Source organism: Gilbertella persicaria, assembly GCF_025201335.1.
Source record: "Gilbertella persicaria strain CBS 190.32 chromosome Unknown B0P05scaffold_49, whole genome shotgun sequence".
Taxonomy (NCBI): Eukaryota; Fungi; Mucoromycota; class Mucoromycetes; order Mucorales; family Choanephoraceae; genus Gilbertella; species Gilbertella persicaria.
Window position 1 is genome coordinate 28055 of NW_026252010.1, and position 27683 is coordinate 55737.

A 27683-nucleotide genomic window follows, 5' to 3' on the forward strand; every position below is an offset into this window, starting at 1 on the left:
ACATACGATTCATCATCAGTTTCCGTGTCACTGCTGATACCTGTGTCACTTTCATATTCGGAATCATATTCTTCAGATTCGGTTGTCCAAAAATCACTTGAGTCTTGAGCGTTATAAGATATTTTTGTTTGTTGTGAGATGAAGAGAGAGTAGATATTCAATAAGAGAAAAGGTAAGAACACAGAGAAAGTCCGTTAGAACTTGTATAGGTTTTTATTTCTCCAAGAAAAATGTTATCCTTCAATTGCTATAAAATGTCAAGGTATTTATACTTTTTCTTCTCGGTCAAAATATTGTTTTGGGTTAGCTTCTTGACTACGGATTGATTTGTTAGATCAGGAGCAATTAAGAGAAATGCCTTTAGAGGAAGTTGTCATCTCAGCCAATAGTACATGATCTGACCTGAACTTGAATAAACTATTACATATTTGTTAAATGCCAATGCTAATGTATTTGTCAGCTCTAACTGTCACTTTATAAGGGCCATTAATAATAACAGAGTCAATAGGTTTATAGTCTCTGTCTATGAGGATGATGTAGTACTTCTAGTAGAATGAGTGAATGTCAGTGACTATAGATCCATTGCAATTGCCATAGATGTGATCTGGTTTTTTGCCATGATCATCATGTATTGATCTATGCATATGAATTCATATATGTTCACAACATTACCCTCCTCCAGAGTCAACTCATCTTTGATAGTTGTAAACGGCTTCTTACAATGTGAACATCTAGGCTTGATATAACGTTACTTGACATAAAAATGGTTTAGAGTCTATGCAATTTGTGTTCTTCAAAAGGAAAATAGTTTTTCTTCTCTTTCATGTCACTTAGCATTTAATTCTTTTGCTAGCTCTTCCATTTGTGGATAATTTCTCTCTACTTTGTCTAGTAGGATGGTTTCTTCTCTTTGTTCCTGTCTTGTGTAGTACATCATTCTTATTCTCTTTGTTAGATGCAGATTTATCGCTTGATTTTGATTCAATGCGTTCATGCTCTAATCTTTTTAGTTTTTCAACTTTATCCCAGTAGCGATTGATGATTGTAGGATCTTGGAAACTAGATGCAGGCTCCCAAGTGTTAGCTCTTTCACCAAAACCAGTCCATTTAACCAAGTACTTTCGTCTTCCTGGCTTGCCACGATGATCACGAATATCTTCTACTTCAAAGTGTTCTTCTTCAATGGTTGATTCGTCAATGGTCACAATCTTCAGTTCTGATGGTGTATAATTACGATGCAATAATTCATTTTGCTCGTCTTTTAATTCATATGAGCCACCTTTGTTTCTTCTTACAACAGTATAGGGGCCTTCATATAATGGAGACAGTTTACTCGGTCTCTTTTGCAGTCTTACCATAACATGTGTTCCGGGTTCAATATCAACAAGTATGTTCTTTGTATTGAACCTCTTATTATATTCCTCATTTATCTTTTGAGTTCTTTCAAAGATAGCGGGAAAGACAATCTTCTCCATGTGATCAATGCGCTGCTCAAGATCATCACGCGTCATCATATCTCTAGGAAGTGGATATTTGTTCTTTTCTTCATAATTTTTAGGTAAGCCGACTCTGCGTGCAAACATCAATGAGAAGGGTGAACTCAACGTCTTATTCTTGATAGCGTTGTTGATAGAAAGCTGGACTACTGGTAAGTAGTAATCCCAGTCTTTGCTATTCGATTGACACATCTTTCTCAGTGTGCTTTCAACAATTTTTACACTGGATTCAGCACTTCCATTTCCTCTAGGATGGTAGGGAGTGGAGTACCTTCGATCAATGCCGAGCTTTTTCGAAATAGATTCAAGTAACATGTTATGGTATGCTCTGCCATTGTCGGATTGTAGGATACGAGGAAATCCATAGTCTCCAAAGATCTGCATCAATGTATGAGCAATGGTATCTGATTGTTGGTTCTTAAGTGCTCTGACAATAATATATTTTGAACAAATATCAGTCAAGACCAAGATTTCAGTATTCCCATTTTCAGTTACAGGAAAAGGACCTGCAGAATCAACAGATACATGATCAAAGGGTCGCAATGCAATAATGCTTGTCAGTGGATGGTAACCTCTTTTTGCTATATTATGCTTTTGGCACTCAGGACATGAACTTACTAGTTCCTTGGCTTCTTGATACATATTTGTCCAATGAAGTCCTTGAGAGTGTAGTTCACGCACAATAGCATGGCTGCCAAAGTGTCCAAAAGTATGTGCATCACGCAAGAGCTTTTCTCTTTCAGTCTCAGGCGGTGTAAAATAATCAAGTGGTTCTTTAGTCTGCTCAACCAGCTGCGTGGTAAGAACATGCAGGTTTTTATCTCTGCTATATTTCTTCCTGCAAATAGCAACTCTTTTTATTTTGGCAGCTTGTACATTTCGCTTTCGATTGCCAGTGCTACCCCCTACCAGTTTGTGATCACCTTCGAATTGGTCGAGAGGGGAATACAAACGACTCAACAAATCTGGCAATTTAAGAAGGATACCAGGAATATGCACAGCATCAAAGTCATAAGTCAGAATTTCTTCGTACCAATTCAACATCATATTGTTGCAATCTCGTTGAGTATGCATATAAATCAATGCTTTGTGATCTGTGTGCAATGTAAATCTGCGTCCCCAAATATATTGATGGAAGCGACGAAAAGCCATCAGAACACCATATAACTCACGACGAGTAGCACTCCATCTGTGTTGTGAGGGTGATAGAGCATTGGACACAAAACTAATATATTTGTCTCTACCCTTATCATCTCTCTGAAATAATACAGCGGATATACCATACTGAGAAGCATCAGAGGCAACAAAGAATTCTTTGGTGAAATCAGGATAATGCAAAAGCATATTTGAGTGTAAGATGGCTTTCAAGGCATTAAAGCTCTTAGTTTGCTCATCAGACCACAGCTCTTCTACGTTCTTTGCATGGCTCAATCTAGTCAAAGGCTCAGCAACAGTAGAGATCATCGGTACAAATTCTCTAAAATAATTGATTAACCCCATGAACTGTTGAATGTGTTTCGCTGTCTTTGGTACTGGCCATGATTCAACGTTAGTGAGTTTGGCGTTATCAACCATAATCCCATCTGCATTGACCACAAATCCAAGCATCCTAACTGACTGCTGAAACCAAACACATTTCTTTGGATTCAAAATCAATTTGGCTTGTATCAATCTGTCTATCACCATTTTGACATCTTTGGCATGTTGCTCGGGTGTTTCACTGGCCACGATACAATCATCAACAAAAGATTGAACGCAATTCATACCCTCAAACAAAATGGCCATAACCTTACAGAATTGAGAAGTTAGGCTCTTTAGTCCAAAGCATCCCTTGATGAAGCAGTATTGTTGTCCATTATGAGAAAATGTTAATTTATGCGCATCTGGAGGATGGATTTTAAAGCGATGATATGCATTAGAGAGATCAAGGGTTGAGAAAATCTTCTTGCCTCTTAAGTTTTCAAAAATGTTTCTCACCAGTGGCACTTCAAAGTTATATGTTGGTGGTAAGATCTTATTTAAAAGTCTAACATCCAAACAAGCTCGATGGCTGACAATTTCACCCTGTTTGTTCTTTTTAGGTACAAGTAACACCGGGCTATTAAAAGAAGTATTGACACCACACTTCTCTATTGTTTTTGTTCTAAGCCATTCATTTATCTGTTCATCTAGGACAGGCCTCAATGTATGCGGGATGCTGTACTGACGACGATAAGCGGTTGCTCCTTCAGGTGTGGGCAACTTGATAATGGATTCTGGAATAGGACAAAATGACTCTACTGGTATCTTTTGATTTTCATCAATAGCATCTTGGATGGAAGCCATAAACTGTGCAACCTCCTCAGTAGATCCAGCAGGTGAATTATCAGGTTCAGGTGTATCAGTTGTTACGATGTTTGCATTAGAGAAGATAGAGTCTTTATCATTTGGATCAGCACTATCATTTTCTAAATTGTATGCAACACCTGTAAGTGCAATACCCATTTACTCATAATGTCCGTACCAAGAAGAATGTCAAAGTCAAAGCTATCATTAAATCTATGACTTCCAATTGGTGTCTGAATGAATTCCATTTGTATATTTTATAGTCAAAGGATCTGTAATACCAATACGAGAAATTTTATTGTCTTTAGACAAGCAATTAAAGAAACCACTAATATTTTTGTTTATTTTGTTTATATTTAATTTAGCTCTAAGCGAGTCTAGCTTTATAAAAGTATGTGTGCTTCCGGTATCAACCTTTGCCATCATCTTGTGGTTTTCTATAATAATAGGTGTCAATAAGTCAAAAGTGTCTTTATGTAAAGCATCTTTCGCTTTAATCTCGTTTGTGTACTTACAGTCAAAGCAATCATCCGTGATCATTTTAGTATCATCGTCTGTTTCTTTTCTGTCATTGTCATTGTCTTTATTTTTATCATCATTGGTCTTTGCAGCTGTCAAAGCCAAGACATTTCTTCTTGTACAACTGTGACCGGGAATCCAAGGTTCATCGCAAAATCTGCAAGGATTGTCACGTTGTCGAGAGATAGTTGCCTTCTCCTTTTCTTTGTTTTTATTCTTGCTTATGGTATAGCACTTATCCGTGGTATGAGTGCTATTTTGCCCATGCATCTTGCAAAAGTATGATTTGCTGGTGCCAGGTTTATTGTAAGGTGCAGAGCGATCAACCTGCGTTCTTATCGTTCTAGCATGTCTCTTAGCATGACCCAAAGGGTTCACACCAACAGCATGACTCAGCCCTGCCACACCAGGCAACAAGGAAGTAGACGTAGTATATTTGGACGCATCATCACCCAACACATCTCTTGCGACATCGGCTATGTTTTCCACAGTCCAACTCGAAGAATCTTCTGTCTGTCTACCCAACGTATTCATACACGCCAGACGTGTCAAAGTCTGTACAGGAGCAGTCAGAGAAGCAAGAAAACGATCAGCTACTCGAGGATCATCCTTCGGTATGCCAGCATTGTAAACAGTTTGAAGAAAGCGATTGGTGTATGTGCCAATGGGTTCATCGTTCTTCATGGTCATAGTAAACACCTGAGTGTTATACTCCCTAGTCTTGAACTTCGAACCAAAGTGCTTTTTAAATGCTTCTCTTGCTTCAGTCCAGGATCCGCAGCGCTTCAAGTTAGTCTGGGCCCAGGCATCCGCTCCATACGGAAGACACAATGGAATGTATCTTTTCCACACGGCTTCAATATCCTGTGAGGAAGAGTATACCACATTCTCAAAGGTACGTAGAAAGTGCTCATCCGACTCAAAAGCCTCTTCGTTAGGAAAGGGTCTATGTGAGTTGGCTAGTAACTGATATTTGGGCAAATCCCGGCGACTCAAAGAAAGGCCACTCGAAACAGCTCCAACGCTAGCACTAGAGGAAACATTATGCTTTTGGAAGCCGGTGGGCTCTGCAGCTCCATCAATCTTCAACACCATAGACTTATATTCGTCTAAGCTGCGGATGCTCGATTTAATGCGCTCCACTTCTTGGAGTGCTCTATCGGCTGCGGCACTATCATTTAGGCTCCTAGCAGTGCCAAAAGCTCTCAACGTAGATGCCATTTCGTTTCACAGCATAGCGAGGTTTTCTTCTACCATTCTGTAGTCTTGGCCAGGACTTGCAGCCGAGCTAACAGTTGATGCTTCACTAAGTATTTGATCAATCGACTCATCCATCTGGGCATCAGTCAATGTTCCAGCAGAAGGTCCAATAGTCAAAGAGGAGACATCAAGGTTGGTAATGTTTTCAAAGTTACCAGAGTTACCAGAGTTACCAGAGTTACCAGAGTTGTTCATCTTGTAGGATTTACCAAGCAATTAACGGAAAAAAATGTTGTGAGATGAAGAGAGAGTAGATATTCAATAAGAGAAAAGGTAAGAACACAGAGAAAGTCCGTTAGAACTTGTATAGGTTTTTATTTCTCCAAGAAAAATGTTATCCTTCAATTGCTATAAAATGTCAAGGTATTTATACTTTTTCTTCTCGGTCAAAATATTGTTTTGGGTTAGCTTCTTGACTATGGATTGATTTGTTAGATCAGGAGCAATTAAGAGAAATGCCTTTAGAGGAAGTTGTCAGCTCAGCCAATAGTACATGATCTGACCTGAACTTGAATAAACTATTACATATTTGTCAAATGCCAATGCCAATGTATTTGTCAGCTCTAACTGTCACTTTATAAGGGCCATTAATAATAACAGAGTCAATAGGTTCATAATCTCTGTCTATGAGGATGATGTAGTACTTCTAGTAGAATGAGTGAATGTCAGTGACTATAGATCCATTGCAATTGCCATAGATGTGATCTGGTCTTTTGCCATGATCATCATTTATTGATCTATGCATATGAATTCATATATGTTCACAACATTGTTCTTTCAATCTTATTTTTCCTGTAGGGTCTTAACTCGAGTTCGTCATCACCATGGTTTGCCATCATGCTACTTGTACTGGTTACATCGGCATGATTTATTTCCATTGGAGTCTCAGAAGTTTCACCACTAGGGATTAATCCAAGAGCAACCTTCTTTTTCTTAGACGCGCGCATAGTACGAATGGCAGCTAAAAGATCACCTTGAGCCTCACGGTCTAGAATCATCCAATCCAGTAAGGATAGACCAGAATTAAGTTGACCTAGCGTGTTGAGAATCTTATTCTTGGAGCGTTCAACATTGGTATATTTCACCGGCTTTCTCTTTCGCCTCTTCTTTTCACCTGCATTCACCCTGTTAGGTAGTGTGACCTGAACTTGCGGTGGTGAAGAATATGTTTGATTTGAGTGAGGCATTTGGAGTGTTGGTTCAGCAACTTGTCTTGGGGCAGTTAGATTATGCACCACTTGAGGATCTTGGACAGCTTGATTTTGATGATGCGGTATCATGTTTCCCTGTGATACTTGAGTGTTCATTTGTTGTTGTGGTACTTGTACGGGAATTGGTAAATCACGACTAATCCCATTATCTTCTGGCTCATTGGTAATGATTCTTCTCTTCTTCACAGCAGCGGACATGATATGCATCTGAGGTGTTTGTGGCATGGCATCGATATAGTGTATTTGATTTGTAGTAGAGGGATTTTCTTGTTTTTGCACATCAGTACCCTCGTTTCTTACTGATGTGCTGGGCCTTTTCCCGAACTTTCTTGATTAGCAGCATTGTCCTTTTCCCAGACAGGACATTCGTACTTTTTGTGTCCTTCTTGCTTGCAATAGTAACATGTCATGGGGGGTCTCTTGAAGTTGTTACCAGCATTCATCTTCTGAACATTATTGCCTGAAACATAATTTCCGGGCTTGTTGGCTTTTGCCTCCAAAAGGCTTACTTTCATGGCTTGAAATTCTCGGATCAATTCGCTTATTTGGTCTGAATGAACCGAATGAATGTCTGAGTCGACTGATGATCTGATGAAACTGCCTGACTTGGTACTAGTATTATCCGTAAAAATTTGAGGTATTTGATTGACTTGAGTTACATTCTTTCTTTGGTACTTTTTCAAGAATGACTCGGCTTTGGTAGCTTTCTCCAAGATCTTGACCAACTTGGTGTCTTCATCGATACCAGTTCTCTCGACTTCAAGCGCAATTTCAGGATGAATGGCCTTCATAAAAGTTCTCTTGATCATCTTTTCATCTTGTACACCGACGAGTTGATACAATTCGCGAATCTTGATGTCAATATCTTCGACAGTTTCATTTTTGCCTTGTCTGATTGTGTGGATTTCATCCCACCATGCTTCGACTTGACTACTACAATATTTGCTCTTGAATGATGATTTGAAATCCGCCCAAGATAACTTCTCTGGTTCAGGATGAGATAGGTTGAACCATCTGGCAGCTTGCTCGGTCAAATGATCAGCAGCAATGATCACAGTGTTAAAGTCATCTAATCGACCTAAAGTCTTGATACGATCTAACTTTTTCAACCAAGTGAGAGGATTAATTTTTCGAATGTCACCGGAAAAGTCGGTTGGGTTGTTCATAAATTTAATCAAGTATGGGGAATCCAATACTGAATGTGTGCTGCTTGTTGCAATCGATTTGTCTGGATTTGCCATAACGTCTTGTTTCTTTGTGTATCTTTAATGTATTTATGAGTGTGTGTTTCAATAATTGGTAATTGAATTCAGTGATTGATTGAGTGTAAGTAAAAATATTGCCAGGATACCAAGATGTGTTTTCTTTGTTTTCCACCTTAGCCGCACCAAAAATGTCAAGGTATGATGGTGAGTTTTCAATCAAAGTGAAGCAGTTGTATTTTATTGTGTTGCGATATTTTTTTTGTTAATCTGTGCAATCTTCTTGAGATACAACAAGGACAAAGGATAAAGGATAAAGGATAAAGGATAAAGGATGAAGGAGCCTAATTGCACTTCATAAGTGACCAGAAAATAACATACATTTCAAGTGCACTTACAAATCCAACAAATAATAACAAAGTATGATTCTTACAACAAGTATGGCTTCAAAGGTACAATAAATAAAATATAACTAAAATACACTAATGTTAACTAATGCTTGACTTCTACACATCTTCCAGATAACTACCAAGTATTTCCAAATTTACAAGTTATCAAGATTAAGCCGTTAGCCAAAAGTTCTTCTTTCTTGTATTTCAATTAATAATATTTCTTGATCTTCAATTCCTTCTTCTAATAGTACTCCAAGCAATTTATCTTTTCAACCAAAAGATCTTCCAATTCTTGAGTATATCTAGACAGTAAAGAATTCTTCAACCAAAATGTTCTTGTGGGTATTTGATTAGACTGAAATAATCAAATGTTCCAAAAAATAGAAATAAAATCCCTTTTTTTTTATGATAATAATAATGATGATAATAATAATGATAATAATAATGATGATAATAATAATCTTTTTATTTCTTACAATGTTTGTCATATTTATACTTTTCTTTATCAATTTAGATAGAAAATTTCTTGACTCATTTTGATCATATGCTGCAACTTGATAAACGATTTTCACAAACATAAGTAAAAGAAGATAGATAACAAAATAAAACAGCAGATAGTGAAGTGTGTTGATAAGTCTGTTCAAGATAGATAAAGAGTTGATTTCCATTTTCAATGCATTTGTACTTCATTTCCCTTTTTTGGCATGTATCGAGATTTTTCCGTTCTTGCTTCATGTGTCCAAGAGAATCTTGACATCAGCACCTTTTGCTCTTCAGCAAATCAAATCAGTTCCAAGTAATGATGACGTAACAAAAGCACTGCGAAAATCACAAATTTTGATCATCAATCTCAAACTTGTCAACAGTACAGCCTCTTTGGTAGTATAGTGGTGAGTATCCCCGCCTGTCACGCGGGAGACCGGGGTTCAATTCCCCGCCGGAGAGTTCTTATTTTTTCCATTTCATAGAAATGATCATTCTTAAATTTTGAGGCCTTTATTTTTTATTTTTTATTTTTTATTTTTTATTTTTTCCTCTTTTCTTATTTCTTACTGATTACTATGAATCAAGCTTCTCGGGGTTCTCGCGTTGTGTTTGGCAAGTGATGCTTTTTACTTATCTTAGACTTATTTAATAATTCTTATTCTAGTTGGCAACATTCCTTTTGAGCTTTCAGAAGAACAATTGATTGAAGTGTTCAAAGAAGTTGGTCCTGTTGCTTCTTTTCGGTAACTTGAACGACCTTATACTTGTGTAGTACTCAGTTTTTTTTTATTTTCGCACAGTCTCCTTTTTGATCGAGACACTGGTAGACCTAAAGGTTATGGTTTTTGTGAATTCCTAGGTAAGTGGCTTGTTGGATATGATTCGCGTTAACCTGTATATAGATGCGGAAACAGCAGCGAGTGCAGTTAGAAACTTGAATGATTATGAAATTGGAGGACGCCAGTTACGTGTTGATTATGCTGCTATGGATGACAATCAAGGTAGACCTAGTGGTTACAATCAAAGTAGGGGAAATCATCACTCTCAGCAGCAGCAACTACAACAGCAACAACCTCCACTACTACCTCAAGCGACTATAGTATCACAACCACTTCCAGCCATAACACCACCTCAAAACTCGCTACAAAGCTCCCTAACTCCTTCGCAAGTACCAGTGAATGTCTCTTCTGCTAATCTGTCTTCAGTGGATGAGATATCGAAAGTGCTTGCTTCTATGAATTCCCAAGACTTATTTACGTTAATGAGTCAAATGAAGGTAAAGATTGTTTATGTGCATTCATTCCAATGGGATATTCATACCTTTATGTAGCAAATGTCCTTCGAAAGACCTGATTTTACGAAAGAATTTTTGACTTCAAATCCTCAAGTCGCTTATGCTTTATTCCAGGCTATGATTATGATGAATATTGTAGATCCTAACATCATCACTGTAAGTAACTTGCATATAAATACAATCTGATAATGGATGGTAGCGTATTATGACTTCAGCAATGACACCTGCTGTACCCGTAATGCCCATGGCACAACCTCAGCCTATACGTCAGCAAGTGAATACACCACCTATGTCCCAACCTATGCCAATTGTGCCCACTAATCCAGAAGATGATCCAGAACATCAAAAAGCAGTATTGATGCAAGTTTTGCAATTAACAGACGAACAGATCAGTTTACTTCCTGCTAATACCAGAGAACAGATTAGACAGCTGGTAAGTTGTATTTATCAGTATTATATATCATTTATTTACTTATTTGATTAGAAAAGTCAACTGACTATGCAATAAACTTGTTAACAATATTTCACATGTTGGCCTTTACTGGCTCTTTTTTCTAATTTCATTTGACGTTTTGATTTACCCGTGTTTGACTCTTGTTCGGATGGCTTTTTTTGGCTTAGATAACCCATAGCGATAGGCACTAACTTATATGCAGCATAACCAGGAATCTAATTCAAATGTTAAAAAAAAAAAAAACGATGTCTAACTGTGACTTACGACTATATATGTATACCAAAACTTGTTTGAAATGAAGGCAGTGGTCAAATGAACAAACCAGGTAATATATATGATATCAAACATGTATCTATCTCATATCTTGAGAATGTGGTATGTATAATGATTTGACTACTTACGCTGTTAAACCCTCTGCAGCAAGGTCATCACCACTTCTGATTAAAGTACCATCAGCACTGTATTCAGGAGTACCTGAGGAAAGAAGAACACGATACAGCAACATACTTATTCCAGCTGTTGTAACGTAAAGCAAACATTGTCCAAAAGTAAACGTGCTCCAGTGATAGATAATACGCCACAAGACATACACAGCCTACAAGGCATGAGTGATTAAACAGTATGATAATTACTTACATTGATAGCCATAATACCTTTTTGAAGATTGACGAGCGTCTGTTTATTTTTAGTTGCAACCTTTTTCGATGATGCGTTTGCCTAGCGTTTGATTAGCTTTATATGTCTCTAGTGTTTTATATTTATACCATTCTGGAGAAGGAAAAAGAAATAAATGCGGACTTTCACGGCAAGTTTACTTCTTTTCTTTATGTCTTTGTTTGATAAAATATCTGGCTTAGCTAACAAGGCCAAAGAGAATGTTGTCTCAAAGACATTCCTTTCCAAAGACAAAAGACTAGAGCAGCCTCTTTCGCGGGATATTGACCTGAACGATATTTATTTTGAAAAAGTAACACTTCACTACAACTGTTTAGATGGCTAAACGCAATAGATATCCAACTATGGTTTACCTTCAACTGTTCAGGTAGTTGCATTTGATTGTGTAGCAGGCTTATTAGCAGTGGGTAATACATGATACGAACCATAATATCATTTTGACTGTTTTTTAGCTGGTGGTCAGAGTAAGATCAAAGTGTTTGGTAAAGGCATATCAGCCCTGATCCATGTACCCAAATCAGAAGGCATCAAATATATGCAATTCAAGACAGGCTATCCTATCTTGAGTGTAATTGACAAGGCTAATACGATTATCACTGTGGACTTAAGGACACAGTCTATCCGACATGCCTTTAAAGCACCTGATATTATTACATGTCAAGCATATTATCCAGGCACAGACTGGCTGTTTATAGGGTATGCGAATGGGTTTATTGATGTATTTGACATGATGCAAGGCACACTCTCTCCTTATCAAATACCTGATCTAGCACAGAATGGCAAATTAGTACTGGATCTTCAGTTACACCCTACTGAATTGAATACACTCTTGATTGGCTATGAAAACAAGATGTTTATTTGGAACATACGTGAACAGACCATCCGACGTTCATTCAGTTTGCCTCAGTCCACAAGTCTGACATGTTTAGTATGGAGTCCACACGCAGCTCGTTTTATGGCTGGTTATGATGATGGCTTTATTCATTTGTGGGATACCAAGCACGAACAAAAACCGATTGCGTCTCGTAGACTATCTGAAAACTCAGTTCAATCAAGTGAAGACCCAGAGCCTATCTATCAAATGGCGTGGTATACAAACAGCACAGCACAACGTTCTTACCTTGTTGTGGCTGGTGGACTGAACCCTACAGACATCCGAGGTTTGAATATTCTTGAATATGATTTAGAAGGAGAGCAAAGAGAACCTAGAAAACAGACCATTTTGCCTACAGGTGTGTCTCATTTTATGATGCTCAATAAAGACATCTTTTATTCTGGCATGGCGGATCCTCTAGGTATTGCTATTGTAGATAATGACCACTCTTTACAAGTGTTTAGTTTGGAGCATGGATTTCCCTCACTTCAGTTACCCCCCGCGCTTAACTTTCTTTCTCCTTTTGTGTTGAGTGTATGCTATATTTCTCAATTACCTGATCAAGTCTACAAAAAACTGACCACAATCACACAAGAAGATTATCGTGTACGCCATATGCCCATCACAGGTGGTATTGCTGGGCCCGATCATGTCTATCAGATTAACTCTAATGATATTCTTGTCACTGTTCATGAGGGCGAAATACTCAAGTTCTGGGATGCGTCCTTTACTGCTCTTCGACCACTCTATTCTCGTACAATCCGATGCTCTGATTATACACCTGCCTTATTGTGTTGCTTGGATTTAAATAAAGAGACTGGTATACTTGCAGTTGGCTACAGTGATGGATCCATTATACTGTATGAATGTTGTCAAGAAACCACTGTGCCTAAGAGCAAGGCGTTCATTGATAGTTGTGACGATACACTTCAAGAGATTTCTGATTTACTACAAGATATGGAAGTGGAAGAAACAAGTCCTCCTGTGCAAGAAAATACAGAGGAACCCAATGAACAAGATACAGAGATGAAGTCTAAATTCACTAGCCTCATAAATGATAATTCTTCAAATACTATGGGTTATTCTGCTAATATGATGGTCACATTAGGTAAGGCTGCTGTTACGAATATCATGAGTATTACTACATCCATGTAAGTGTTCTTGAGGCATATCTTTAGGCTGACATTGTTTTTTTTTTCTTAGTCTTGCTGTTGCTACAGAAGATGGAAAAGTGTACCTTGTGGATATTCAATCACAGTCCATCTTGTTTTCATACAATATTGCCCAATCTGACCATCAGAATCATATCACACTTCAGATGACTAAGCCAGAGGCTGATCACTCTAACTTAGTTGAAAAGAAGCCTGCCTCCATCATATCTTTGCATTATTTCTATACCTATTCGCTTACTAAAGGTAATCATGCTTTCATTTGTGCATTGGCTCATCGGTCGTATTAGTGACAGATATCACTATTCAACTCTTTGTGGGTCTTAGCAATGGTCATGTATATCAATTTGATTTGTTTGAATTGATCCAAAAGGGTGATACACTCTTAGCTGCTGTTGATAAACTCAATGAGTATTTGATATTGAATACTACTCCACTGCGCGATATTCACATTGTGGATATCAGAGGCCATTTGCAACTCGAGCCTACTGAATATCCTGTACAGGAGCCTGTTTTGACAAAAGAGACTAGCCAACATTCCATGGCTACTGCTTCAAGTGCAACAACGGAAATATCTGAAGAAACAACAGAAGCCACAAGCAAAAATACTAGTATGGTAAGCAAAAGCAGTAGCAATGTACCATCAAAGCGAATGTTGGCCATTGGTAAAAGCGAATATCGTCAGCAAGAATATCCTCATTTTATGGTCTGTGTATTTGAGACGAGTGCGGATGTAGTATTGGCTGGATATAATGTCAAACTGTTTTCACGAGAATTTCCTAAAGATACCAAGCAAGTCAAAAGTCAAATAATTCAGTCAAATAGTAAGTATATATGCGCTGGAGTTTTTATTCATATATATTTGGATAGACAGTGTATGTTTGGTGGTCTTGCTGGATAGTGGTAAACTGGTGTTTTATTCACTGCCTACATTGGAGCCAATGATGAATATCAGCTTGCCCAACACATGCTTGTTAAGTCGGTTATCGGAAGCAACTTTATGTAGCGATGGACGAATTGTATTTTGGACAGGTCAATATGAATTAGAGCAGTATTCTTTTGTCCATAAGCCAGATTTGTAAGTCATTATGTGTTTGTGTGTACGGCTAATTGTATTGATATCTAGCCCTTTGGGCCAATCTGTGATTTTATTTGATTCTACTATTGCTCCTCCAACTCATTTATCTTTAGAACAGCAACATCAAAAACCCAAAAAATCATGGTTAGATACTGTTGCAGGCGCATTTCAGAAAGAACCATTGACAATAGTTGAGTTGGATACTATTATGGGTCGTGTGCCAATGGAGAATCCAGATACTATTCGTCAACAAAAAATTGAGGCTTATAAGGCAAAGGTGCAACAAGAAGCAACATCCAGTAAGCCAGGTGGCGTGTTTTCTCAATTGGGAGATAAAATGAATGAGCGTGGAGAGAAATTGAATCAAATGGAGCAAAAATTTGAGGAACTCAACAATGCCTCGGGTGATTTTCTGAAGGCTGTTAAAGAATACAACGAAAGGCAGGCACGAAAGAAATGGTGGGAGTTCTAAAACGAAATGACCTTCCTTCTCAATAAAATCCCAGAGCATATATATATATGTATGTATGTATGTATGTAGATGAAGGATATTGCCTTTTCTTTATTGACGGATAGTATTTACTTGAATGGAACTATTGTTCAGATAAATTAAGGGTAAAAGAGAGAGAAAGAATAGAATTAGTCTTTTTTATCTGGCACAGCTGTGGTTGAGCTACTGGTAGTGGTGGTGCTTGTGTATAACGGCGATTGTTTCATAGTTGACATAAATGGATCATGATCTAAACCTGATTTATTTGCCGTGATTTCTGAACGATTGATAATAGGACTTGTAGTCATAGTTTTTGTATTGGTAGAGTGCGCGTAAAATACTTCTGAACCAAAGTAGTTAGTGACAATAGATTTTTGTTGCTGTAGTACACTATCAGTAGACCCTCTTTCAGCAAGGATATCACATTGACCGCCTGTAGTCTCTTGAAAGCCAGACAGACCATAGGCCTTATTCCCAACCCATTTTTCTTCGTGTGAAATAGTCTCAGCTTGCTCCTGTTTATCCTCATTCAAGATATTTATTGCCTCATCGATCATAGTTGCATGAGCAGAATTGTTCATCTTTTTCTCTGGGCTTAATTGTACATTATCTTGCTCAACAACAATGATATGGTCAGTAGCGACCGTTTGCTTAGCAGTAACAACATTCACCTCTTCCTTGTCAATAGTGTTAGAATTAGATGCATTTACCAATGATTCCTGCTCTATCTCTTTGACTATTGCTTCTTTTTCAGGTGCTTTTTCTTCTGACCGCTCTTCTTTGGCCATAGGATTTTTTGAAACAGCAGTAGTATAGCGCAAAGACAAAACTTCATCTGGCTCACATTCTTCAGTGACTAGGTCTGGTTGGAATTTGAAAGCCTTGTAAGCTTTGTCAATTGCAAAGCTGGATTTGTACGACTTGATATCAAACTCAAATGGTCGATGTTCATAATTCAAGAAACCCAATTCAGGCTGAAATAATTCTTGCTTTTTGGTACATACGGTTGGCAGAATCATATCATCGTTTAATGTTGGTATTGCTTCTTCTCTGTTTTCCAGTAATGTCTTTAATCGCTTCTTAGATTCCTCAATAACTCGTTCGTCAAAATAAAATTCAAATTGATCTCCAGTTGGTGTTTCATCCTCTGGTCCAGCAACAGATTGACTCGAAAGATTACGAGGCTTGATAATTGTGTTGATTTCTGCTGGAGCGAACGACGGTTGATGATCAAGATGTCGTTTTTTGAAGATAGTACCCTGAGATAAGTCCAGTTCAGCTTCCAATGTAGAAGCAATAGCCGTTTGAGGTTTTACCATCATTAAGGAAGCACGTTGTTGTTTGTATCTTTCTTTTTCAAGCTCAATTTCTTTTGATAGTTCAGATGTGGCCATACTGCGAAAAATTGGTGTACGAGGAGAGGATTGGCCAGAAGCCAAAGCACTTGGTAGTTCATATTCTTCATCATCCCATGAGGATTTGAACCCAAAGGTCTTGTTCTTTTTCTTTGATATATTCAAGCTTTCATCTTGTTGTTTTTTGGCTGTTTTTGCTAGTGCTTCATGCAAAGATTGTGTTAAGACCATATTTTCACTTTGTTGTTTGAGTTTATAAAGTGCTTCAAGAGGATCCCATATTTCACTCTTATGTAATTCATTGACCAATGATTGATGGAGCGAGTATTGACTGTTGTCAAAGATATCAGGCTCGTCTATATACCCTTCTTGAAGCAAGTTGCCTTGTTCTTGGCCAAAATACTCATACCCAGGAAATTCTTCTGGCGTAGACACAGTGGCTGGCGTCACAGCAGCAGAAGTGTAAGGTGTCTTTGCCATATTGTAGCTCGCTGAAGGACCTGCAGCAAATAACTTGTGCGATTGTTCAAGTCTATGATAATCAACTGGCTTATCAATATAGACAACTGTGGAGGTTGGTAAAGATAATGCTAGTTTCTTATCAAGTGATGCTTGACTAGAGACTGAACTACGTCGACTCCTCGAGATACTTGCTCTTCGACTTGCACTACGACTATTTGCTCGGCTACTAGCACGACTTCCTTGAGGTGAAGGAGAATATATGTCTTGTTGAAGACGACTAGACGACTTGAGGCGAATAGGGATTAAATCACGGTCACTAATATCATCATCATCTTCATTTTCAATCAAGGAAGCAATAAACTTTTCCATCTTGTCCTGTACGGAGGAATGCATGTGTTCGTCCATAGCAAACAGAGGTTGTACTTGTTCTTCTAACTGCCTGTGCTCAACGCGTTTAGAATAAAAATACATGTCATTTACATTCTTACCCTTCTGCCGCTACATATTCATCTATTTGTTCTTCTTCAAAAGACTTATCAGTAGTGCTTAATTCTAAACAAATTAAATGGTCAAAAGTGATATGGCAAGAATCCCGATTCTTACCAGATTGACTGTGCTCATGATAAGGTTCAGATTGAGACTTTTGTTCAACATGCTGATCCCGACTAATCTGGTTGTCCTGATTGATATCTTTCTGAGGAGCTTCGTCATTGTAATCTTTATGAGCTTGAGGGTATTCAACTTGAGACTGATCAAAATGCACTTCTTGCTTAAGGTTCGCTTCACGCTCAGAATTTTTTTGGTGATTAAAGCTTTCATTTTGGTAAGTTTCTTCATAATGATACTGAGATTCATTGTGTTGATGCTCTTCATGGTAATGATGATGTCCATTGTGGCCTTGAGACTCATTGTGTTGATGCTCTTCATGGTAATGATGATGTCCATTGTGGCCTTGAGGCTCATTGTGCTGATGCTCTTCATGGTAATGATGATGTCCATTGTGGCCTTGAGACTCATTGTGCTGATGCTCTTCATGATAATAGTAAGGTTCTTCATGATAATGGTGTTGCTCCGTATGTTGAGGTTCTTGATAACAATAATCTTCAGAAGGATGACAGAGACTGTTTTCATGGTGTTGTTGGTCATTATGTTGCTCTTCAAGATAGTGTTCCACCAAATGATGTTGTATCCTTGCGTTCTCTTCATCTTGCCATACACGGGTAGGTGTAGGAAAGTGAGAAGGATTTGTGTCCCAAGGAAAAGTAGGTGCATTCACATGCTTTGATTGACTCGAATCTTGCTTGTCTTGCCATAAAGAAACAGGTTCATAATCTGTTGTATTGTATTGAGAATACTCAGGTTTAGTCAAAATGTCAGGTTCTGGATGATGGACAGGTGCAACCCAAACACGCTGTTGTTCCCGCAAAGGTTGGTCCCACACATTTCTAAACATGGATAAATCGGGAATATCTGCCCCAAGACTACCCGTGTTGGGAGGCTCTTGAAATGCGGGATTCCATTCAATCATGCTATACTTGGATTCTTCATGCTTTGGGTGCTCTTGGTGTTGCTTTATAGGAATAGACATACGAGGTTCTTGATATAGCTTTTCGACTTCATTCTATAAGTTGGACAAGATTTAGTACAAGGATGCACTAGAAACTCTACTTCTGTTTACCTGCTGAATCCATTTGGGTTGACTGATAGTAATGCTGGAAATAGGCGGCATAGGTTGAATATGTCTACGTTCATCTTCGAGATTGACAGACTGATCTTCCCAAGCATTTCTTGTTGTCTTTTCGAAAGGTGTGATGGGCATCGTCTTGAATTTAGCATCAAAACCTTCAGACATACCCGAAAGTAAATGGAAAGGAATGGTCTAAATAAAATCAGAGAAATAGATCATGCCTATCCCCACTTACGCGTCCATAATACTTATCCCACGTATCCCACCATAACTGAACTTGACTCTGAAGCCCTTCCCAAGCATTTCCTAAAGGTAACACTTTACCATCTGAGAATCTTTGATATTTCCAAGGCTTGTTCTGCCCAATGAAATGAAGAAGATGGATATTTTGTGTAAATTGATTATGAGCAGGCGCATAACTAATATCGTGTTGAACAAACTGTCTTTTATGATGTAGATAGACTTACCCGTATTGAGATGTCGGTGTTGTGTTATAAGTGAATGGTAGTCGATGTTGAGGAGAAGATGGCCATTGGAAATAAGTATTCAATAGCCCTTGATCGCCGCCTAAAAAAAAAGATAGATTGAGGATGGGAGGAAGCACAGATCACCCTTTACCATCAAAAGACCCTTTTTCGGAAGCTAGTTTCAAAAGATCCTGGAACGTTGATTCGGATGGCTCAGTTACAAACATGCCCGAGTTGAAACAATCTGGCCAACCAGCATCGGGTGCAGCTGAAAATGCAGGTCGGTCAAATAAGTCATCTATATTTTTGAGAGGAAATGTATCTGCATCCAAAAACACGATTTTCGAGTATTGTGTTAAGCACCAAAGGTGTAGTTTAGTAAATGTGATATCGAGTTCAGGGCGGCCCAATAACTCAAGATTAGCTTCGTCTTTTGAGCGTAAAGTATCGACTGGAACAAGCTGACACACTTTTGACAATAATTCTCGTACTTGGGACGAAATAGAAGGTGTGACCATACAAACAATGTCTTTTGTTGAGCCTAAGTCTCTTAATCGATGCGCTAATACAAGAGCACCCGCAGCATATGAGTCAGTAGCAACAAGGGTAACATAGGCTTCCATTTGCTTTTTTTATTTAAAAAAAAAGAAAAAAGAGTAAAAAAAAAAGGATGTGACAAAAGGTATTTATAAGTGACACAGCCCTATTCAAAGAAGTTTCAATTTTCCAGTTACTTGATCAATCAATTCAGCAGGTCCTACATGAGCAAAAGAAAAAAAAATTATTCCCACCTTCAAATTCTTTGTCAGCTCTTACCTGGTCCAACACCAAGCACGGTGCGAGTGCCAGGCGCAGTTTGTGTGCGACCTGCATCTTGAATGACTTGAGCGGGCAAACCTAGACTGAGAGCAATAGCTTGGAATTCATAACTACATAAAGTGAATACGTCCTGATCAAATCATTGTCCTTACAGTTTATCTTCACTGTCACATTTTAATGCAACTTTGGCTTGTCCTGAATATTCCCAGGCTTTCAATAACTAATACCCATTCACCAAATGAATAATGATATATCGCTTGAAACTTACCTTGGGATTAGATTTCTTTGCAGCTTTGTAACAAGCTAAAGTAGCATGTCCACACTAAAAATTGTAAATGGGCTATTGATTTTACAAAAAAAAGAAAAAAAGAAAAAATCTTACCTGTGCAGCAATTTTGCCCTTGGTCATACCAAGATCAGAGCGAACAATCAGGGTCTGTCATGACATTTCAGTCAAATCAACCATGTAAACAATGCTATATATATATACCATTTTGAAATTATCGTATTTATCGGCATCAATTTGTGTATCAGGAAGAGCATCTAATTCATCGTCACTATCTTCCATTGTTTGCTTTTCTTTAGGAACACTGGTCTATTCAGAATAAGAAACATGTCTTTTATGGTTATTATTGAACCCACTTTTTGAAGAGTACGATGACCAAGAAAGTAGCCAGTAACAAAAGCGCAGAGGGCAATAGCAGTGCTAACAAGCATACCTTTTTCCGAGATCTCTGAGCCCATTTTTTTACCTTACAAAGCAGAAGAAAAAATAAAGTGTCTTTCAAAAAAGTCTTTGAAATAAGAACACGGTCACAATAAGCCAAAAAGTACAATCCAGAGATAACCTATTTTTTTTTGTTTTCGTAATGAAGTATAGAGTGGACTAGGATAACAATAAACATACTTTGTTTGTTGAACATGTTTCTTGATATTTAGGCACAATATACTATTGATACAATTGACTTCTTTTTTGGTCTGGTCAATGACTAATGAAGAATTAAACTACCGATATCAAATTTGTTACTTGGCACACACGCAGCTTTTTTTTTCTCGCTTTCTCTTTTCATCAAAATGGATAGATATTCTCGTGGATACGACGATAGATACCGAGGCTATTATGACCGTCCTCGCTCAGACACTTATAGGCCTGGAGAAAACTACCGTAATGAAAGAGATTATAGAGACAACGGACGCAACTATTCACCCAATCCTCATTATTCATCATCTCGCTCACCTGGACATAATGGAGGATCTGGAGCAAGAGGCGATCGCTTTGGCTATTCAGATAATCGACCTTACTCTGGACACTATGGTTCAAGAGGACCTTCACCTTCACGCTCTTCCTCGCGTTCTCCTCGACGACCTTCTTATGGATATTTTCGTGGGGTTCTTCCTATGCATCTTATGGTTCAAGACGATCTCCTTCGCCTGGCAACGGTGGAAGAAGTGGCAGTTCAAGTAGAAGAGACTCTTATGATCATAGACCCTATTATTCTCAATATTCTTCCTCTTCTTATCGTGGTGGAGGTGGTAGTGATCCTTACGCACCTTATTCTTCTCGAAGGCATTATTATCCTCCTCATGGTTATGGCCCACATAGTAGTAGTAGTGGTGGTGGGTATCGTAGTAATAGTCAAGAGCCATCTATGGGACCATCATCACTACACCATCCCCACCCTCCTCTTTCTGTCTCTTCTTCTGCACAACGATCCATTCAATCAACGCCTAATTCTACAGCACCAAATTCACCTCGATATGCCTTTGCTCGAGAAGCATCAGCTGCTGCCTCTTCTTCATTCAGTAATCTACAAACACCTGCTGAACCTATGGTGTCTACACCTTCATCTAGTACTGCCCCATCTGCTCAGACAGAACAAAGCATAGCCATTGTACCTAATAAGCCTGCAAATACAAATGCACCTAATTCAACTGCATCGATCTCTAATACAACACATACTTCTACCAGTTCTAGTCCAATTCATGCCATGACTACTACTGCTACCATTACGACCGCAACTACTGCTGCTGCAACTACTGCTACAACTACTGCTGCAACTACTGCTGCAACTACTGCTGCAACTACTGCTGCAACTACTGCTACTACTACTGCTGTAGCTACTACTACTACTACTACTACTACTATTCCTGCTACCAATACGACGACGAGTACTACTGTGGTGCCTGTGGCTAGTACTCTTTCTACAACCACAGGCACTACAGCCAATAATACACCATCTACTATCAATGCACTACCACCACCACCACCTTCTACTTCATCTTACCCATACACACCTTCCGGTGGCTCTAGTAGTGCACCTTTGAGGCATGGAGGAGGACCACCTTCACATCATCACACAAGTAATAATTATCATTATAGTTCTTCTTACTACAACAATTATCACCCTTCTTCTTCTTCAACTGCAACTATGCCACCCATTCGACAACGCATTTCATGGGCACCTGATCAAGAGAAAGAAGTAAGGATACAATAGCACCATAGCTTACTAACAAAATTCAAAAGATGGATAGATATCATGTTGATCTAAAGAAACTGTTGGATGAAGAAAACAAGATTTTGACAGCTTTACGTAAAAGCAGATTTGAATTGGAATTGACCATTTGGGAGACAAACAAAATGGACCATCAATTAGAACTGGTTCAAAAGCAATGGGAAGAACATGACATGGAAGAACTTGTACGTGAAGAATCTCGATTTTCTTCTTCATCAAAACCTTTTGAAGCGACTCAGAATACTCGACTCACTATTTTGTAATTAAAACATGTACATAGTTTACTAGGCTTTTTCGTGTTCGATAGACATTCTTTCTATTGAGTAGATGCCGTGTAAAAACTCTTTTTGACCATCTGCTTGAATTTCTGCATTATAGGATGTTTCGAGTGCATGCTTGACATTGACCTTGTAATGCCAAAGACCCGCAGAACAGTGACAGAGAGCAATAGAAACAATATAAGGCACTATTTAAAATCAATACATGTTTGTATTTATGTGTTGATACTTACACCAATAAGGATAATTGCCTGAACTTTCTTGAGGTATAAAAACAAGTGTATAAGTAGATACTTTGGTGATTTGATCCAAGTTACACTATCATTTATTTTTATGTATGTGAAATAGCAGCTTAGAACTATCTCTTAGGTAAACTTCTATTAATGTTTACCATGCAATATGAAGGCAACAAAGGCATATTTTCTAATGTCAAAACAAACCTATTGAACAGAATAATGATGATGTCTTACTTATCGCTGCTATAGATTGGAAAAAGGGGTTTTTGCGTAACGCGACACCAAATAGGTTTCCGATTTTTGACCGGAGTAAGCCTTTATATCATGGTTTATTTGAAAACAGTATCAGAGACATAATCAACTTTTTTCGTACTATATATACTAGAGGAATCAGGGTTGCTATTAGCTGTACTAGCATAGTCTTTATAGACATCCTGGTAAAGTTCACCTTGGCCGTCTAAACGTATCTCAGCATTGTACGAATTCTCAAGTGCTTTTGTGATATTGATCTTGTAGTGCCATAGCCCAATAGAGCAAAAAGCAATGATAATAGTAACAATATATGGGACTAAAGAAACATGAATAAAAATGAATATTCTATTTGCATACTTACGCCAATAAGGATAACCAGAGGGTTTTGTAGTAGGTGGCACAAAGACAAAGACCAAGGTGTAAAAGCAAATAATGATGAAAATTATGGAGACAAAGACGGGCACCTTGATAGGGCGCTTAATGTCTGGTTGAGTACGACGAAGGATCAATAACCCAATGACACTAAGAGCAGAGAAAAAGTAACTACCATAACCAGCAAAAGCAACAATAAACTGAAACACAGAGCCTGGTGGAGGAGCCAGTAGAAATATCAAAGCAATCGCATAAAGCAAAGCCAATGAACTCACAGGCGTCTGAAGTCGGGGATGAACTTTACTAAAGAAGCGATCGTAGGGTAAATAGCCTTTGCGAGCAGCTTCTAATACCACACGAGACCCGGAATAGAAAATGACGCCTACAAAACCAAATGATGAAGAGCCGACAAGTACAGGTAAGACACGAGATCCAAATATACCACCTAATGCTATATGAAATAGATTGGCAGCCACAGTCAGTTTGGAAGCCTTGATCACAGCTACAGGTAGAACGGCAAGATAGGCCACATTGGCAAGCAAGTAAAGCGCCGTTGTAAGACCAAGAGCACTAATAGCACAGCGAGGTAGGTTCTTGATTGGATCTTTGAGTTCATCCAAAACGTAATTGAGATTATACCATCCTCCATAGGCGTAAATAACGTAATAAATAGCACTGGCATAAGATCCTGCATTGTCAAGAGTACCATGAAAAGAGAAGTTTTCAGCAAGATCAGGTTGGTTTGGAAGTCGACCAGCAAGTCCAGCAAAACCAACGCAAATCAAGAGAACCAATAAGCCAATCTTGATGATTGTGAATACATTACTTGCTCTTATGGCAACCTTTGCTGAGAAAACATTCAGTACAAACCAAAATGTGAGACAAAAGACAGCAAACCCACGAGCTCCCCAATCGTTGGTGTAGTTTGGTCCACCAATAGCGTAGATTATATTGCTACCAAAGACTGTCGCGCCCTACCGTAAGCCATCATAAGTATTGTATAAAGTTTATAGCTTTGCTTCATACCTGTGCAAGACCAGCTCCACGAGAAATGATACCAATCATAATAAGAAATATGAATGAAATAAGTTCTTTAGGCCGAGGGTATTGATAGCTAAGGTATTCTTGTTCTCCGCCACTAAAGAAAATGATAAGTTGAAATAGCTCAATGCCTACCAATAAGATACCTTTTAGGCAGCATGGTACCAAGCTCAAGATAGTTCCATACGCCTGTTGTAGCAAAAATAGCGCCAACAACCCAAAGTATGAGCATCATTCCACCTGAACCACAATTGATCAAAATGAGAGCAGGATTAGAAAAGATGCCAGTACCAATGATTTGTCCAACTGTGGAAGATATGCATTAAGAAACAATAAGCACAATGAAAACTTACCATTTATCATTACTCCGCTAAAATAGCCTAGATGCCGATCTAACTTTTGGTCTCCTACTGCAAGGGGCGAAAGACTTTCAAGTTGTTGAGGAGGCGCTTTAAGTCTTGAGGTAGTATCTAATTCAGACATGACATCAAAATACAGCGAGATATATGTATATATAAAAAAAAAGAGACAAGGACACAAAGAGTCTTTTTATACGATAGAAACAACTAAACATCAACAAGAGCAAAAGTTGCGCCATTGATTTCATTTACTTACTATTCTCTCGACTGTATCTTTAGGTGTTATCAGTGGTCCATTTTTTTTTTTATATCAGTCCGTGCCATAATGATGCATTAGTCCTTGACTACTTAAAAAGCTTTGTCATACATGGTGTCACAGATTGTGTGATTTGCAATCAAAATGACCATATAAAAATTATTTCGTTCTTTGCTGATCAAATCACGTCAGTTTTAAAGTTTAAATCACTGATTATTTAGTTCAATAAATACAACAGAGCTTTACTTTTTTTTTCATTTCTTTTTTTTTTCTTTATTAATTCTATCTTTTACTTTGTATCAAAATGCCTACCGTTCAACTTCAAAACGCTTCTCAGCCTGATTTTAATTACTTGCCTAACCTCAAGAACTATAACCAACGAACCCAAAGACGTTTGGCTGAAGAAAAACTTGAAAAAGAACTACCTGAAGGCTTTCCTGCTCAATTAGAAGGACCTAAACTCTGGAAAGGAAGTGACTATGAAGGCAAAGAGTCGGAATGGATCTATCAGCTTAATGAACAAGAATTACAAGAAATTGATGACGCTGTCCATGCCTTTGAAGCAACAGAGAAACCATTCTCAGAAATTTCCAAGGAGTCATTTGATTTGCCTATCTTTGGCCCAAAGATCAAAAAGCTTATTGAAGAACATGTATTGGATGGTAGAGGTTTTGTTGTCATTCGTGGACTTAATCCTGACAAGTACACTCGTTCTCAGAACATCATTGCCTATACTGGTGTTTCTGCCTGGGTTGGTAAACGTGGTCTTCAAGGTCGACATATCATTGGTAACTAGATAACTGATATGGATGTTTTCTAATTTACTTTAATAGCTCATATCAAGGATCTTGTGCCTGAAGAAGGGCTGGATGATATTAAAGCGGCTGCTTATACAAATGATTACCAAGTTTATCATACTGATTCCGGTGATATTATCTCGCTTTATGCTCTTGGTGTAGCTGAAGAGGGTGGCAGATCCCGTATTGCTTCTAGTTGGACTGTATATAATGAGCTTGCCAAGACTCGTCCTGATCTAATTCACACCTTATCTCAAGACTGGCCATTTGAACTGTAAGTAACAAATCAGGGCATGAATAGACTCTCACACATTACACACATTTAGTGATCTTCACAAGGACGATAGACCCTACTTATTGCGCCCTCTCTTGTATTACGTAGATGGCAAACTTATCATTCAGTACGCTCGTCGTAGCTTTACTGGCTTTGGCAAGAATCCTCGTAGTGAAGATATTCCTCCTATTACCGAAGCTCAAGCTGAAGCATTAGATGCACTTCACTTTACTGCTGAGAAATTCAACCTTGGCATTGAATTCCAAAAAGGTGATATTCAATACATTAACAACTTGTCTATCTTTCATGCCCGTGATGGTTATACAGATAGCGAGAAAAATCAGTAAGTGTAAACAGTGGCTTGATCAATTTACTTATGTTGTATAGACGACACCTTCTTCGTCACTGGCTCCATCCTGAAAATGCTTGGAAATTACCTCCTCAATTAGAAGACAAGTGGAACAAAATTTACCATGAAGAAAGAGAAGAGATATTCCCTCTTGAAGCAACTTCCAAAATTTTTTACAAAGAAAAATAAGATATTCTCGAATAAATAATTTGTTTCTCTCGCTCTTGTAAATAAGATTTTCTGTTTCTATTACGCAATTTTTGTTCTGTACTATTTTAGCTAAAAAAGATGCTTTATGTAAAGTATTGTTCTTATTTGAATTATACTTGAATTTAAAGTAATCATATCCTTGTATCATAAAAATTGGATTGATTTCTTTAGTCATATTACTAAAAGTGAGTCACTAATCTTATTGTATTTTTCAGCAATTAAGAGACAGTCTCAGAGAAAATAAGAGAAAATTATTGGATAAAATAAGAGAAAATTTTAGATCAATTAAGAGAAAACTGACCAATAAAATAAGAGAAAAACACAGGAAAAATTAAGAGAAAAAAAAGGGGCAATTAGTAGAAAGCTTATTTATGCTTTAATCTCATTATAAGTTTTTCTCCAGGGCTAAGCACTTTTCAAAGAATCCGAGGGAATGGTGGATCCAGCCTTGGCAGTCTTTCTTGGTTACCTTGGAGCAGGCATCCATGATTCTGGGTGTGAGTGTCTCACCAGTTTCGAAAGGTTTTCTTTTGACACCATACTTCACCTTCGACCAGAATAGCTCAATTGGGTTTAGGAATGGTGAGTATGGTGGAAGATATGCACACCTATAGCCTCTGCTTTCTATCAAATTTCTTACTGTAGCTGGCTTATGTATGGGAGCATTGTCCATTACCAAGTAAAAGCCCCTCATGTTGTTTCGGTCAAGAACATCCATCACATTACTCAAGTAATTTAGATAATGCTCGGCCCTTGTTCCAACTTTGGCTGTTGTTGTAACAACCTTACCATCTACTCTTCTCTTCTTGGCTCCCGAAACCATTATTGGCTTTCTCAAAGAAATGTCAATAATGCCGGCACTTGAGATGGCACCAAGGATGGTTATTGTAGTGCCTTTTGAAGCAGGGACAGTTGTCTTAGCAGGTGCTCCCTTCTTAGACCAGCCACGAGTGCGTGTCATGTGAAGATTGAATCCTGCTTCATCCAAAAATACGCAATTGTTCTCAAAGTCCATTTCTCTATCAGCTAGC

General features: G+C 38.2%; 9 protein-coding genes and 1 non-coding gene across 10 annotated transcripts; 5 read left to right on the forward strand and 5 right to left on the reverse strand.

Annotated features, from left to right (window-relative positions):
• Positions 1-6494: 6494 nt before the first annotated feature.
• On the reverse strand, positions 6495-7009 carry B0P05DRAFT_599654 (uncharacterized protein; the record flags this gene model as incomplete). Its single annotated transcript, XM_051583209.1, has 2 exons — positions 6495-6500; positions 6524-7009. 2 exons carry the CDS (start codon positions 7007-7009, stop codon positions 6495-6497), a joined length of 492 nt encoding a protein of 163 aa, XP_051431054.1.
• A 2269-nt stretch (positions 7010-9278) lies between these two features.
• Positions 9279-9350, forward strand: B0P05DRAFT_t98. The gene has a single exon. It is a non-coding gene; the product is annotated as a tRNA-Asp (tRNA).
• An 88-nt stretch (positions 9351-9438) lies between these two features.
• B0P05DRAFT_605852 (uncharacterized protein) lies at positions 9439-10693 on the forward strand (the record flags this gene model as incomplete). The annotated part of the gene is made up of 7 exons (XM_051583352.1): positions 9439-9503; positions 9556-9634; positions 9692-9750; positions 9794-10167; positions 10222-10341; positions 10385-10618; positions 10670-10693. Exons 1-7 carry the CDS (start codon positions 9467-9469, stop codon positions 10691-10693), a joined length of 927 nt encoding a protein of 308 aa, XP_051431055.1. The 5' UTR covers positions 9439-9466.
• B0P05DRAFT_557862 (uncharacterized protein) lies at positions 10690-11788 on the reverse strand. Its single transcript, XM_051580065.1, has 6 exons — positions 11649-11788; positions 11404-11606; positions 11276-11356; positions 11041-11234; positions 10904-10991; positions 10690-10854 (listed from the first exon to the last, which is right to left on the reverse strand). The coding sequence occupies exons 2-6, from the start codon at positions 11404-11406 to the stop codon at positions 10699-10701; spliced, it is 522 nt and encodes a 173-aa protein (XP_051431056.1). The 5' UTR covers positions 11407-11606; positions 11649-11788; the 3' UTR covers positions 10690-10698.
• Positions 11062-13679, forward strand: B0P05DRAFT_254219 (WD40-repeat-containing domain protein). Its single transcript, XM_051573346.1, has 5 exons — positions 11062-11606; positions 11649-11721; positions 11767-13323; positions 13392-13603; positions 13648-13679. Exons 1-4 carry the CDS (start codon positions 11430-11432, stop codon positions 13508-13510), a joined length of 1926 nt encoding a protein of 641 aa, XP_051431057.1. The 5' UTR covers positions 11062-11429; the 3' UTR covers positions 13511-13603; positions 13648-13679.
• A 123-nt stretch (positions 13680-13802) lies between these two features.
• B0P05DRAFT_477955 (uncharacterized protein) lies at positions 13803-14907 on the forward strand (the record flags this gene model as incomplete). The annotated part of the gene is made up of 3 exons (XM_051574992.1): positions 13803-14181; positions 14228-14435; positions 14484-14907. Coding segments are annotated over 3 exons (1011 nt in total), but the record flags the coding sequence as incomplete, so codon positions are not given.
• A 70-nt stretch (positions 14908-14977) lies between these two features.
• On the reverse strand, positions 14978-19547 carry B0P05DRAFT_557888 (uncharacterized protein). The gene is made up of 7 exons (XM_051580066.1): positions 19048-19547; positions 18897-18996; positions 18665-18848; positions 18421-18621; positions 17346-18363; positions 17231-17294; positions 14978-17181 (listed from the first exon to the last, which is right to left on the reverse strand). Exons 1-7 carry the CDS (start codon positions 19517-19519, stop codon positions 15075-15077), a joined length of 4146 nt encoding a protein of 1381 aa, XP_051431059.1. The 5' UTR covers positions 19520-19547; the 3' UTR covers positions 14978-15074.
• B0P05DRAFT_557895 (peptidyl-tRNA hydrolase PTH2-domain-containing protein) lies at positions 19548-20591 on the reverse strand. Its single transcript, XM_051580067.1, has 7 exons — positions 20358-20591; positions 20206-20310; positions 20098-20151; positions 19984-20037; positions 19868-19935; positions 19713-19825; positions 19548-19653 (listed from the first exon to the last, which is right to left on the reverse strand). Exons 1-7 carry the CDS (start codon positions 20457-20459, stop codon positions 19604-19606), a joined length of 546 nt encoding a protein of 181 aa, XP_051431060.1. The 5' UTR covers positions 20460-20591; the 3' UTR covers positions 19548-19603.
• Positions 20592-23071: 2480 nt separating this feature from the next.
• B0P05DRAFT_574748 (amino acid/polyamine transporter I) lies at positions 23072-24890 on the reverse strand (the record flags this gene model as incomplete). The annotated part of the gene is made up of 5 exons (XM_051581588.1): positions 23072-23310; positions 23356-24340; positions 24393-24504; positions 24554-24713; positions 24761-24890. 5 exons carry the CDS (start codon positions 24888-24890, stop codon positions 23072-23074), a joined length of 1626 nt encoding a protein of 541 aa, XP_051431061.1.
• A 352-nt stretch (positions 24891-25242) lies between these two features.
• On the forward strand, positions 25243-26673 carry B0P05DRAFT_557901 (tfdA family oxidoreductase). The gene is made up of 4 exons (XM_051580068.1): positions 25243-25810; positions 25856-26093; positions 26146-26436; positions 26481-26673. The coding sequence occupies exons 1-4, from the start codon at positions 25327-25329 to the stop codon at positions 26629-26631; spliced, it is 1164 nt and encodes a 387-aa protein (XP_051431062.1). The 5' UTR covers positions 25243-25326; the 3' UTR covers positions 26632-26673.
• Positions 26674-27683: the final 1010 nt, after the last annotated feature.

What these genes read in the sequence shown, in the direction of transcription:
- B0P05DRAFT_254219 (XM_051573346.1), top strand. Translation starts at nt 11,430, where the DNA reads ATGCGGACTTTCACGGCAAGTTTACTTCTTTTCTTTATGTCTTTGTTT. An exon ending in AGCAGGCTTATTAGCAGTGG is followed by an intron (nt 11,722 to 11,766) that starts GTAATACATGAT and finishes ACTGTTTTTTAG; the next exon opens with CTGGTGGTCAGAGTAAGATC. An exon ending in TGCTGTTACGAATATCATGA is followed by an intron (nt 13,324 to 13,391) that starts GTATTACTACAT and finishes TTTTTTTCTTAG; the next exon opens with TCTTGCTGTTGCTACAGAAG.
- B0P05DRAFT_557888 (XM_051580066.1), bottom strand. Translation starts at nt 19,519, where the DNA reads ATGGAAGCCTATGTTACCCTTGTTGCTACTGACTCATATGCTGCGGGT. An exon ending in CGAAAAAGGGTCTTTTGATG is followed by an intron (nt 18,997 to 19,047) that starts GTAAAGGGTGAT and finishes CTTTTTTTTTAG; the next exon opens with GCGGCGATCAAGGGCTATTG. An exon ending in TCATGAGCACAGTCAATCTG is followed by an intron (nt 17,295 to 17,345) that starts GTAAGAATCGGG and finishes TAATTTGTTTAG; the next exon opens with AATTAAGCACTACTGATAAG.
- B0P05DRAFT_557862 (XM_051580065.1), bottom strand. An exon ending in AAGGTATTATGGCTATCAAT is followed by an intron (nt 11,235 to 11,275) that starts GTAAGTAATTAT and finishes CATGCCTTGTAG; the next exon opens with GCTGTGTATGTCTTGTGGCG. An exon ending in GCTGCAGAGGGTTTAACAGC is followed by an intron (nt 10,992 to 11,040) that starts GTAAGTAGTCAA and finishes GATATGAGATAG; the next exon opens with ATACATGTTTGATATCATAT.
- B0P05DRAFT_557901 (XM_051580068.1), top strand. Translation starts at nt 25,327, where the DNA reads ATGCCTACCGTTCAACTTCAAAACGCTTCTCAGCCTGATTTTAATTAC. An exon ending in TCAAGGTCGACATATCATTG is followed by an intron (nt 25,811 to 25,855) that starts GTAACTAGATAA and finishes TTACTTTAATAG; the next exon opens with CTCATATCAAGGATCTTGTG. An exon ending in CAAGACTGGCCATTTGAACT is followed by an intron (nt 26,094 to 26,145) that starts GTAAGTAACAAA and finishes ACACACATTTAG; the next exon opens with TGATCTTCACAAGGACGATA.
- B0P05DRAFT_557895 (XM_051580067.1), bottom strand. Translation starts at nt 20,459, where the DNA reads ATGGGCTCAGAGATCTCGGAAAAAGGTATGCTTGTTAGCACTGCTATT. An exon ending in AGGGCAAAATTGCTGCACAG is followed by an intron (nt 20,038 to 20,097) that starts GTAAGATTTTTT and finishes TACAATTTTTAG; the next exon opens with TGTGGACATGCTACTTTAGC. An exon ending in TGTGACAGTGAAGATAAACT is followed by an intron (nt 19,826 to 19,867) that starts GTAAGGACAATG and finishes CACTTTATGTAG; the next exon opens with TTATGAATTCCAAGCTATTG.